This window comes from Tyto alba, unplaced genomic scaffold (genome assembly GCF_018691265.1).
Source record: "Tyto alba isolate M040663 unplaced genomic scaffold, T.alba_DEE_v4.0 Super-Scaffold_8, whole genome shotgun sequence".
Classification (NCBI taxonomy): domain Eukaryota; kingdom Metazoa; phylum Chordata; class Aves; order Strigiformes; family Tytonidae; genus Tyto; species Tyto alba.
Genome location: NW_024881329.1, coordinates 9975511 through 9989028, shown reverse-complemented (window position 1 = coordinate 9989028; position 13518 = coordinate 9975511). Strand labels below are relative to the sequence as shown.

Below are 13518 nucleotides of genomic sequence, written 5' to 3'. Positions count from 1 at the left end.
ATATATTCTTATTTTTTCTCACGACTTCATCCATAGTACAGGTATTTTTAAGCCACAACAGTGGAATTTCACAGTTTGTAATCACTTCTTTTCAGGAGGGTGGAAAAAATAAAACAAAAAACCTTCCACAGATTTACTAAGTACTATATATGCTTGCCAACATCAGTAATGCTGGAGCAAAAGTGACCAAGAACACTGATGTATTATAGAATTTTTTTTCATTATTATTAAATTGCTTGTTAAAAGCATATGGTATTTCAGAAGTGAACTTTAAAAAGCACATCAACAACATGGCAATTAACCTAAAAATTTTAAGTCAACATTCTGTTCTTTCACTAAGCTTTTCAACAACTCTAAGAAAATTTAGCAGATGTGCCAATAAAGAGAACAACCAAAATCAAACTTGGAGATCTCATAAAAATATCTCAAGTAAATGCTGAAGTTTTTTATCAGGAAGAAAATAATTGATTACTGCAGCCCTAAGGCAATAAAATTGCATTTCCCCTCCCCTTATACATGCACCAGTAGGACTCATTGAAGGGCAAAAGAAAAAAAACAGAACAAAAAATAAACCAAAAAGCCAAAAAAAATCTTCTAGAACTTGCTAGCTGGTTGACTGCACAAAGACGAACACCCCAAGATGGAGTATCTAGGATGATACTTACCATGTAATAAATTATACCACTGTCGCATTATGTATTCTATGTGTGTATGGATGCACTATTAGTCAGCATAATAGTACACACCACGCTAGCAAATGCCTGGTTGGAGCCATATGGCCGGATGACCAAAGGAATATCCAGGTAAGTGTCGATTCTCCAACCTTCATAGCCACATTCTAGGCATCTTACATAGTCCTTCAGTTTGCCTTGATACAGCTGATTTATGAGATCAGCCTGAAAGAAACAGATATTCAACAGAGCTTTAAACAATTGAAACAGAACGTATTATCTTTAGTTTTACAAGAAAATGTCTTTTTCTATCTAAGTCTTAAGTGCACAGCTACACATTTAGAATACCATTCCCAGCAGGATTTTGATTTCTGGTTTCCCCCTGCCCCACCACTGCACAAAATACATATCAAATGAGCTTCTCAGACCACATTATATAAGCTTCACAGAGTACTGTGCAGTCACATCTTAAGAGTGACTATAAAACTACCAAAACTGGAAGTTTATGTTTTAAAAACAAGCCTAATCTTGCAAATATTGTTAACAGACTGATAACTGCGTTCCTTTCCTTTGTCTCGAGAGGTAGGTGCAGAAAGATAAAGGAAGTATTTACCAATCTACAAATCTGAAAATTGGCCTATAAGTTGGCTATTTATCAGAGTGTAGCATGTATTATGAATATAACCCTAACTTTCTCCTACATTAGGATAGTGTGCTTGAGCTTCAAGAACCTGCATAATCTAATAAATACTGACAGCAAGGAAGCTATCACAGGAGTTACACAATTACTTTCTGTTTCAAATAAAGACTAACTATCAAGACTTCTGGATATTCTACTTTTAACTGAGGAACAAAAACGTAAGCAACACTCTTGAAATTCATACATTATACTAGTAACTACTGAATCAAACAAGAAAACCGGCAACTACTGCAGACTCTCAATAATCTGATATTTAAAATTCAGTAAACTTTTTTCACAATCATCCTTAAAAAAACCCACAAAACTCTACAGCAATACCATACCACTGAATGAATGGAAGAAAGTTTACACTTACCTGCTCTGTTTGCTTCCATTTCTGCTCCAAAGCATCGAACATGACTCTACAAAGCTCCTGTACATCATGTTGCTGCCACGCTGTTAGAAATTGAAATTTATTTTAATTAAAACAAGAGATGTTATTAGTCCCAGTACTAACTATAGCCTGAGAATATTTCCTAAAAAGCTACCAACTTGTTTAAGTCCATACCTATTATTTACTACATTATTCACTATTGGGCCAGAGGTTAATTCCACATGCAGCTGCCTCACAAGTTAAGTTAGAAAAATAAGCAGCCAGCTTGCTCACAGTGTCTATGCCTACACAAGAATTGCATACACAAGCAAGAATATGTAAAAATACAGGAATGCTAATATGCACTGTTATAAAATAAACTGGTTCTGATGTATTTCCCACTTTGCATTGATTCTCTAAAACTCAGTTTTCAACTCCTTACCATCCTGTGATTACTCCATGGAAAAATCAGCAGGTTATGGGGCAAAATTACACCATGTAAGTGTCAAAAAGACAAATACAGTGTTTGATTGTATAGAATTAGCCACATTATTTTCTACTTAAGTGGAACATGTGCATTTGACATTTGTGATTCAAAATAGATGCAACTTTCTCATAAAGAGCTACTTCTTTAAAAACAATTAACAACTGTAATGATAGCTTAATTACAAAAATATAGTGCTTTTTTTTCTTTAACAGCCTAAAACTCCGAGACATAATTTCTTTTAAAACCAAACACCCACCACAACATTTATGTTTCCATTGAAACCAAGTGGATTCTAATAACTCCTTTTAATTATTCTGGTATTTTCCCCCATCGACAGCAGTTTAGGCCCCTAACAGGCAGCTGCTGAAGCAAACCACACAATCTCAATAGCTGCATATTACCCTCACTACTATCCCATCCAAAACTCCGTGTAACATCTGTTGTTTCAATTGCTCTTTTTTTGCTGGTCTGCAGTAAAACAAACAGTCTTTGAAGCTGGTAGGGGATACTCGTCACAGGATCCTCTTCAGATTCTTCAAATTCCCATCTATTCACAACACAAGATATTTGACAATTAAAAAGGCTTTGAAAGCATTACTCAAAAAGGCATTTAAATCACCATTTATTACATTTCAAGAGGTCAGCCAGATTACAGAGGTTAACTGAAGCTGTTTCTTGGGAAAAGTAAAATAAAATTGCTTTCCATTTTTGCAGTAAGTGACAACACTACTCTTTAAATGTACAAATCTAAAACAAATGAAATAATTCTGAAACCAAATACCAACATGAACTGCACTTAGTATCAAACTTGAAATTAAGTTTGATGTTTTCAAGATGGGGCAAATTCTTGAAAAAGCTTGTCCATGTCACAACCAACAATATATTAGCATTTTACTAAAAATCTGAAGCTTTTAAGCAGATATAAGTCTATCCAGATTGACTTCAAATATACTTTTCAGTATCCAAACAAGAAAATTTTGGCAGAAGAAATTCAAAAGGGTCTCCTACCAATACATAACAGCACAAATTTAAGAACAGGTTTTGATTCTATATACTCACTTATATAATGCGTTTCTAAATTCAGGAGTCATGAAAAGTGTTTGTAGAAGGCTGTTCAAGTAGCATGTCATGGCTTGATTTACTAGCCCCACATAACCTAAAAATACAAGAAGAATTCATGAAAATAATGCAAAGAGATGGGAAATCACTTTAAGAGTTAAAACATTTGACAAGAAAACTGTTCTATAATAATGTTTAAGAACTATATCCATCTGTTGTCATTTATTGTTACTTACACTATAAAAATTGAGGGAATATCACAATGGCTCATTTCTGAGAGCAATAGAGTAACAGTTTACACAACAGAGAGAGTTTCCCTGAATGACATTAAGTTGGTTGAGTGATCATGAATTATGTTTCACAATAATAACCAATATTTAATATTGAATACTACACCAATGGGGATGTAGGTAACTGACTATTTTGACAGTAAATTTAAGCACTTCACAGAAGAAACTAGAATTTAAGAAACAACTGTGTACTAGCCTACTTATTGCCTGACACTAACTAAAAATATCCTAGCTATAATGTAAATACAACTGTATCAGCGTTGGTTTGTACTATCATCTCAGAACTATAAATAATAATAAAATCAACTCTAAAGTGCCCACACACATGTATCTTATAAGACCTTCTCCCATTATAACCAATTAAAACAGCTACTAAAAATCGGTGTCATTTTTATTAGCTGAAAAGGGAATTTTTTACTTATATTCATCGTATTAACTTCTAAATTTTCTCCAAAATATACAATATTAACAACAGTTGATAAGTAAGCAGCATATACTAAAGTACAGTGTAATAAAGAAATTAAATATGCCTGTTTATACTCTGAAGCTTTCAGTACTTAAAAAATAAATCTCAGTTCCATATTAGTAATGAAAAGGCAGCTACTTTGGGCAAAACAGACATTTTCTGTGAAGAGACTGAGTTAGAACATGTGTATTTAATTTATTACTCTACTCTATATAGGTCATCTTTGTAGTTGTATTAAATGAAAAAAGGTATGTGGCAGATAAACTTTCTTATCTCTCCGAAAAATCTTGAACACGCACGAATTGGTGTGCTATGAATGTCGTCTTTGTCTCTGCTCAACAACTTTAGTATCAGGAGCTCGTCCCATTACTGAGCTGTGAGCTGCTGTCCCCCCTTGCCCCCTGCGCAGCGAAGGCACCCAGCAGCCTCCCGGGACCTGCCCTGGCACCCGCCGGCCAGGCAGAGCTGCGCTCCCCTCCCTGAGGGAGTCTCTGCTTGCTGGGTGGCAGCCAGGCAGCCGAGGGTGAACCTCTTGGGGAATCACAGCGCAGGCACAGAAACTGCGACCGGGGGCTACAGCAGGAAGACTTTAGTTAACACGCAGAGTGCAGAGATTTGGCAACAGCCCCTCTACAACAGAGTATCAAGTACTCATTAAGCTGCGAGTGAAGACACAGCTTGAGGTAAATACTTTTCGGTAATACAGTCTGACTACTCAACTAGGGACGCAGCAGCAGATTAATATTGTAATACTGAAAAGGAGGGTACCTGACAGAGTTTGCACTGCACTGGCCCAAGTAAGGAAAAGATGTGATACAGCTCTTCTGTTCCCAAAGTGACATGAGAATATTGTAGAAAACATGATGGAAAAAGTAGTAGTGATGTGGGGTTTTTTTAAAATAAAATGCAATTTATTTCAAAAATCTTGAAGTGCTGCTATTTGAAAAATATACTAAAATAATTACAAGTGAGCATTGCCTTCACAAGAGAGAACACTATACCTGTCTCCGATTTGCTCAGGACTGAAGAATAAGAATAGCTTTGACTGACATAGTCATTGGTACAGCCAACAGAGCCTTCTCTTGGAAGAGGGCCTATAAATCTGTCTTGCACACTGTCATCTGCAGTACCTGACTCCTCCTGAAAACATAAATACACTGATTTTAGGCAAAAATTAGACAACGAATTTTTATTTAAGCACCTACAAGTTTTACTACCTTCTCTCGCAGCCAAGAAATCAATTTTGCTAAGCGTATTACACAAATTTTACAAAATTGCAGATACACAGTTTGCTTGTGTGACTTTAATTCTGCTCTCCAAATTCTCAAACCCTTGAGAAATTGTTCTTTGTATTAGTGGAAGCAAATGCCCTTTAGAATAATGTATAATCAAATACAGCACTATAATTCATACAACAAGCAAGTTTGCAATTTAGCAGCTCCTGTGTTTCAAATTTTCTGCACTGAAATACAGATTTTTTTTTTTTTCAGATATAAAAATTACAATTCAGTAAAATATACAATTCAGAATCAGCCTCAAATTCTTATCTTGTGTACAGTTATTTAAACATAGGATTTTTTTTCCCGTTGACAGATAATTAAGTCCACAACAAAGGCTAATTAGGCCGCTATTACGCTGTCATGAAAGCTGAGTAATAAATCTTAATAGATCACTAGTCTGTCTAATCCCTGATTTAAATAAACTGCAGCTGTGTTTATCTTTCACTGCATCACGTATGTAAGAAATAGGAAATTTCACATATTTTGTTATGGCAGACAGTTGCTTCTAGCAACAGTGCCAAGTCTTCTTTTATATATAGTTTTTTTTATTTTTTTCCTTAAAGGTAACTTTGGAAGCAGGTAACTGCTGTTGATACAGGACTGCCGAGTCTGAGAATTCTGTCAGAGTGACCTAATATTGCTTTCAAACACCCAGAGGAAAAGGATTAGATATATGATTAAACCTGTATTGTTAAGATTTATCTCAAAACATATCAAAGATTAATTAATTATATAATCTTAGAAAATTACTCACAGCAAAGAATTACATAATATTTGACAAATTAATGAAGAGTGACAGGAAATCATTACTACTGGAATTGGTCCTACTCTGGAGAAACCTAGTAGTGTAAAATAGTAGTCTAAAAGTGTGTTGAGAACGTCCCTGAAGAAGCTTATTGTACGAAATACACACAGCAGTTTTATTTCATTTTCTGATCTCACAAGAGCAATACACAGAACATATGTCTCTCTCCCCTCAACATTACAGCTTGTGTAGTTGAGTGAAGACTTTACTTACCGTCATTATATGAGGCTGCTCACCATCTTTGTCTGTCAAATGCAGAAAGTTCTTCTTCCCTGGCTCAAAACCAGCATCAATAATAGTTTTGTCACTGTTTTGATCTATTGGAGTCTGCTAAAAAAACAAACAAACAAACATTTTTTTTTAAAAAACATACCTATACACAATTAACAGATTCCAAGTACATTGCTTGAAGTAGCTTCTGACACACTAAGATGAAAAGAAAATAAATAATTATCTAGTATAAACAAAACATACTAATACTGAAAGAACTTGAGAACAGTTTAAGGAACAGTGTAAACTAAGTATTACAGTAAAGTTTAATCCTCAGAAATTGTTTAATCTATTCAGGAGTCAAGATACTGGTATACAAGTTTCTGGAAGAACAGCAAACCATCCAGTGTCGTATATAACTTGTATACACTTTTTTTTTTTTTTAAAAAAGAAAAAACAGAATTTCAGCAAGCTAAAACATGACCTTAAATAAACTAACACCTATTCATTAAGGAATCTTAAGAAGTTTTCTAGATGCATCTGTAGAAATCATATTAACTAAAACCAACACTGATTTACAATAAAGCACATAAATGAAATTAATCATAATTTTTTGTACATAATAAATTCAAATAGGTATAAGAAACATGAAAGGTCACTACACAACATGCTTTTGTTGCGAAGAAAACATTTCTCAATCAGAATCACAGGAAACAGATTAACTATCATGGGTATTATTATTAAAAATAAATACTGGTAATGAAAACTAGCATTGCATCTGAATGATCTCACTAGTTTCTTCTGTTTAATGATTAAATAGATATCTCAATTAAGAGCACATTTTGAGACTAAAATGAAGATATAATACAAAATAAAATTCAGCTAAATCAAAACAGTGGTGTCCGTCTGCTCTGGTGCACCTACTACAGATTTTTACAGTAATTAAATGAGCACTACGCAATACAGACAGCAGTCTTCTATAATGTGAAGATTCAAATGTTTGCTATCAAGAGGAAATAAAAAATACTTTTTCCATACCGTATCAGTTACGTGATCTCCATTTCCCCACATTAAATCAAAAGTTCCATTCACGTAGCCCACTTTTGAAGCCACATCTTCAAACAGCCTTTTAAGTGGTGTGGAAGCTGGCAGGTTCAAGGTAACACGCTCGTTCACCGTCTTGGAATTTGTGGTATCTTGTATTATACACAGCACCCTGGGTTCCTCAGCAGCACTTTCCACCTGAAATGACAGCAGCCAACAATTTATGAGTAAAAAGTTAAGAACATTTTGCAGTTTAATTGAAAAATCAAAACAAGACTTTACCAATAAAATGCAGTACACTTTTACAACCCAAGCATCCTAAAACTGGACTTTATTTTTGAAAGCAGGAAGAAGAAAATTAAGAACCTGCCAGTTTTGGAAAACATACAAACAAGAGCCACTTCTATAGAAAAATAAGGAATTTGTAAGAGTGGATCACCATGTAGAGATAAACTGCTCGAGTTCTGCACAGAATTTCAGCCAGGAAGCAGATAGAAGACTGCTTCAAATCAGGAACAGACTTTCAAATCATCACTTCAAGCTTGTACTTTGCTTTGACATGATTGTAAATCCTGCTGAGGTAGAAGTATACCCTTTGTGATTTTTAGGAATGCAACCCAGATCTGCGAGCTTCCAAATAATCTTGGAATCTTAACCATTAAAAAAAAAGTTTCAAAATCAAGCCATCAACTTTCTTTTACTAAATCCACTGTTGCGCAAGTCACAGGAGAAACTCTTGTGCCTGATCAGAGTGAGAAAATTAACATTGCCAAATGGCTACTAGGCAAAGTAAAGATATTTTAAACAGCAACTTCAATATAACTCAAATCAGAAAAGTAATAATATTGAATGAAGATGGCAATGGAATAGTGATAACATTTTATGGAACCAGGTAAGCCAAGAAAATGGCATTTTCCCAACACTTTCCAACACTGAAAACCCAGGAATTCAAAGATCTAAGCATAATCAATTAATTCTCTCAATTATCCAAAGTTTCAGAACAATAAGGAATAACTAACATTTAAATACAGGCCACACAAGAAAGCATCGGGTCAGCAGAAGGAATAATCAGTCCCTGGGGACTCAGGCTTTTCAAACTTGTAGCACACAGAAAGCATTAGTAATGCATGTCAGAGCACCCAAATCTCTGTCCATGGCTAAAGGCACATCATCTAAACAGGCAAAAAGACACATGCTTTGCTATCATGATTTTCAGTGGACAAAAACATTAATAAACAGCAAGAACTGTGTTCATGCTAAAACTGTGAGCCACATCATAAGCACGTTCTAGAGAAAAGAACTACAAAGAAGATCTAAACAACTTCAGTGTCCCTCGTATTTCTACACGACCAGCCTCAGAACACAGATGATGACCACCACCAAAGTGGTACAGATGCTTATGAAAGCTCTTATATCACCAAACCTTTTAAAAAGGAATAGAGGCATTTTAGCTGATGCTGCATCCCTTCATTTTACAAATTTCAAGATCAGCTGACAGTCTTTATGAAACAATAAAATAAAATGTTAGCTGACTGCAGTGTCTATTCCTATAATCATCAGAAAAAAAGCAGATAAAGCCACCTCCCCCCAATCTGTATTATGTTAGTTTGCTTTAGACTGTGATTTTTCTTAGGACTTTGAAGTCCAATTTCTCTAAGTTTATAAAATGTAATATCCTGTGTGGAAATCTTCATCAACTGCATGCTCAAAAAGATTCAAGGCACCATTTCCAACAAACCTGCAAGACTCCACCTTCACACATTTAATCTTTACTGGAGAATTTTAGGTTTATGAACTACTTTCCAATATAACAGACAAAACTGTTCTTGAAACGTTAAGAAAATACACAGGGCTGTACTTGAGTAGACTAAAATTAAATTTCACCAGTGATTACTTCTCCTGGGTTCTTTGCTTTAAATTTCCCAGCACAACTTAATTCTTGAATTTTTTTTTTTTTTTTTTTTTTTTTTTTCGCTAAACAACAAGCACACAATTCACCTCTTTCAGTGTGTGGTTACAAAAGAGAAGATGAAGCTTGTTAAGTGGTCTACCTTCTTGATTTTTCCAGAGATGATGAGCAGCAGCTAAAACCCAACAAACTCAAAAGATCAACCTACACTTATTACTCAGATTTCCCAGCAATGGTAGAAGCTCACTCTGGGTGGAAGCCCACCCTCTTCCATAGAACAGTGCAGAGAGGTTAAGAGGCATTTGCTACTACTCATACAGCTTCATCTAGGAAAATGTAACTTAACTCAGATTTAATGATTCCCACAATAATTCTGTAGTGATCCTACAACATGACTCACCACTGTACCTGACCATGTCAGAAATAAATTCTCCACTGCAGACTCAATTCCTTGTTGTCCTACTGACTTTACATAACCAACACCCTAACTCCCCTCTCCCTGCAGAACATACCTATAAATTCAACCCTTCCTACTCACACTTTCTCCAATACCTTTGATAGTGAATCAGTTGTGACTTACATTGGAGTTGCTAATGAAAATAATTAGACTTTCAGTATCTGATGGATAGAAATAACATTAAGCGAACAAATTATAGAAGATTACAGAAGATTTGCTGGTTGGGTTGCTGGATGTTCCACGTCAGACAAATCCTCTCTTCCTTGTTCACAGATGTAATTCTGACAGACTGAACTGGTTTAACTCAGCCTTAGTATAGCAAAGGGTATTAAGCCATCATTCATGCCGCCACTGCTTTGACTTTTTCATAGTAAATAGATAAAGCAAAAATAACCTCAGTCCAACTCTGTTCATGGCAAGCATTCACATATAACATTTGAACTATCAGACAACAATGCAAGCATCCTGTCTGTAGCTACTTTATTATAAAAATAGCGTAAAAGGCAGTACTGGCTTATGATAGGTCTCAACTATTTTGACAGGCTGTTCTCCAACTGAGTCCACAAAGTAAACACAAAGCTTAATTTTAATCATTACATAATCTGATATATTATGACAGCTACACAATTCAATTTTTTTTAATGAAAAGCTAGAGGGCCAAAACCCCATAAAACAACGTAAAAGGATATAAATGCATACCTGATTTGAAGCTTCTACTGTTAAGACTGCATTTAATACATACATAATCTTTATATTCAAGATCATGCACAAAAAATGCAATAGCTCATGCTCATGTTAAGAAATAAACAAAAGCTACAGTATCATGCTGTTACTGTGTATCTTGGTTATCATTTTTTAAAGCTGATTTATTTCATCTGTCTACCTGTGAAAATTTCTTCTTCATTTCAGCAAAGATACTTTGTCTGCAACTCCAAAACATATCCTATAGTATATAAAAACAAAATTAACAAGTCATAATCCTTTAAAATTGTAAATTGACTTTTTTTTTTTGCATAGTCACTTTTATAGTACAAGTAAAATATTATGACTGAGTTCCAAACCACCATTCACAGAATAACCTTAAAAGGAATAACCTCCAAATATCGTAACAAGTTCTCTATTAACATGAAGTTCAGTGCACACTATTTTAACATTTAAATCATCACAGCAGCAGTGTTACATAAAATGTTAGCTACGCTGTAATACACAATAAACTACATTTCATAAAAAAAAAGCAAGTGTATAAGGAAATGTAAACAACAATTCAAGATATAAATTCATACTAATAAATTCCTCCATTATACTAAAAGCCCTCCAGACATAGGTATGTATTTTACCTTAAATGGCTCAAGTGGAAGATTAGCATAACCTTGTAATTCAGTTTATTACTGCATTTAAAAATTATGAAGCTATCCAGTTTCGTATGAAACTGTTCCTTCATGCCTGAATTATTTCCTGTAGGAAAGTTGTTATTAATATGGACCCATTTTAAAGTATGCAGCTGAAGGTAATAAAGAGATGAAGTTCATGGCTTTTCTTATTCCTAACACTCTTAAAGAAAAGCTTGCCTTAGTATCACCACTGTAGCATCAAAAATGCAACAATAAACACTGCCTGTACAGAACTGTTTTCTGACTATGGATAAACATCAAATTAACCATTTTCTGATTCAGAACCATTACCCCTTATATTTTTCCAGAAAGAAAAAACAGGAAGTGAGAATGAAGATGCTAATAGTATCACTGCTTGTTTCCAAATTTCTTCAACTGCACCATCAGTCAAGATTATCAAAATACTGACATAATCTTTACTGATGTGCCCTATTTGCCTCACCAAATGACCCACAAAAATACCGCAAATTAGACCACTGCATTTAACTTCTCATCAGGATGACACATCAGGCAAAACTGCCTTCTTTGCATACAGAGAGCTGAAGTTCCAATAATCCAAGATTAGTCATTATATCTAGTAATTGTTCTCTTTATACACCACTTTATTATTTCAGATTCGACAAAGGTTTAAAAAATTATAAAATCCCCCCAAACCAGAAAACAAACACCACCACAATTTAAATGTTTTGTTGCCTACTAACTTTATCTGCTCTCAATTGAAAGTTGCATTTCGCTGAAGTGACTTAAAGGTTAAGAGAGTCCTGGAAGCATAATTTTGAAACTGCTGATTTATAATATTACGATAGTCATCAAGTATATTGCCCTGTGCCAAAGACTCAAGTCTTCCAAATTTCCTCCTAATCGGTGTCTCCAAAGAGTCCTTACTAATTTAGCCTGAACTCCCTCTCTCCAAAGACAGGCAAATTAAGTCCAGTACACAGAGGGCTGTGTGGGATTTCCTAGTGTGCTATTTTACTTGGTACACGCAGTGGAGGGTGAGAGCGGAGGGCAGACTCCAGGCACCACCCAAACTGGACAGAAATATTTACAGGTTGCTTCTTTCATAAGAATGCTCTTATGCTGAGTCCTCAGCATTTGATTTCTCAGTAAAGGACTGACGGAAGATTTTCAAGAGTTATTTCACTCTAAATCAATTCTGAATGGCAAAAGGTAATTTTCAATATTCCATGTAACACATCAAACAAATCAAATTTACAAATTATACTGTTTATATGATATTCAGAAATTTTACAAGTAACTATGAGCCTTCAGCTGCTCTGATGAGACAAATCAGTCATACAGATGTGACAATCCTTCAAATGCAGCATTCCCTACTTTTCCATTAAAGCATTCACTCTACCACACTATGAATATACTTTATAACCACCAGTTCAATTACACATTTTACAGAAAAGTTCACTTCACCATAGAAATTTATGCTTTAAAGTACAATTAAGAGAACAATGATCATACTATACATAAAGTTGCCCAAATGTTACCTTGATTAAAATTACTCTAAAATTCACCAAACCATTTATCAAACCTCACAAAACAGATGAGCACATTAATGACAGGTCAAGGGTTCAAACTAATGTAACACATGGTATTCACAGGTACAACCAAAAATATCCTACTGCCTTTTCCTCCGAAGAGATAATAGTAAGCATGCCTATTCTGTACTTGTGAGAAGTCATCTAAGCTAGATGTTGCTACTTTGCCATACCATGACATAGTAAGCATATAACCAGTAGCTCAGTAAAGTAAGTTGCAGATCCTCAACTGCATAAGCACCTAAACAGGCAAATGCAGACTGCTACTACTTAAGGCTACAATTTAGGAAACTATCCTATTACTATTTTATCACAGAAGTCTTCTCAAGCTATTTTGGTCAATAAATATTTGAAATTGTAATTTCAAATGTTAACCTTTTAAAAATATTGAAACACTGACACTTCCATCCCAAGTCACTCCATATTTTACACTCTTCCATTTCTAGAAAGGAAATGATATTCCCAAACCCACATATAGAAGATTTCTCACTATGTATCAGACCAGACTTGCAAAAGACTCTTTATAATACAAACACGCAATCAATACGCAGGTCTGACATGTACCTTTCTTAAAAAGGATGAAATATTTTTAAAGGGAAGATCTGCATATGTAAATTGCAGCACATAAAGCATATTGTTGCACTGAAGTAGTTTGAGCTGTAATTCTGTATATAACAAAGGAAGCATTGTTGTTAGTGTCATCTGCAAGGCTGAGACATTAGCTTTGACCATACAGGTTCTGTATTTGTTGAAAATAGAGGAACAAAAAACAATTACAGTGTTTCTAGATCTCCAAAGTAATATTCAAATGTAAAACTGCAGTGGCTTTAACACTGCATTTACATGT

At 34.7% G+C, this 13518-nt stretch overlaps 1 protein-coding gene across 3 annotated transcripts in view; it reads right to left on the bottom strand.

Moving 5' to 3' along the window:
* The window catches only part of USP47 (ubiquitin specific peptidase 47), a 56770-nt gene that overhangs the window by 30953 nt on the left and 12299 nt on the right, over positions 1–13518 (bottom strand). For 2 of the 3 annotated variants that reach the window (XM_042784507.1, XM_042784509.1), the window contains exons 2-8: positions 7359–7562; positions 6324–6440; positions 5027–5165; positions 3270–3366; positions 2612–2757; positions 1727–1806; positions 747–896 (exon numbers count right to left, since the gene is read on the bottom strand). In XM_042784507.1, the coding sequence (XP_042640441.1) occupies positions 747–896; positions 1727–1806; positions 2612–2757; positions 3270–3366; positions 5027–5165; positions 6324–6440; positions 7359–7562 (933 nt within the window). The remainder of the gene's footprint in view (positions 1–746; positions 897–1726; positions 1807–2611; positions 2758–3269; positions 3367–5026; positions 5166–6323; positions 6441–7358; positions 7563–13518) is intronic. The other variant, XM_042784508.1, reaches the window with a different exon arrangement.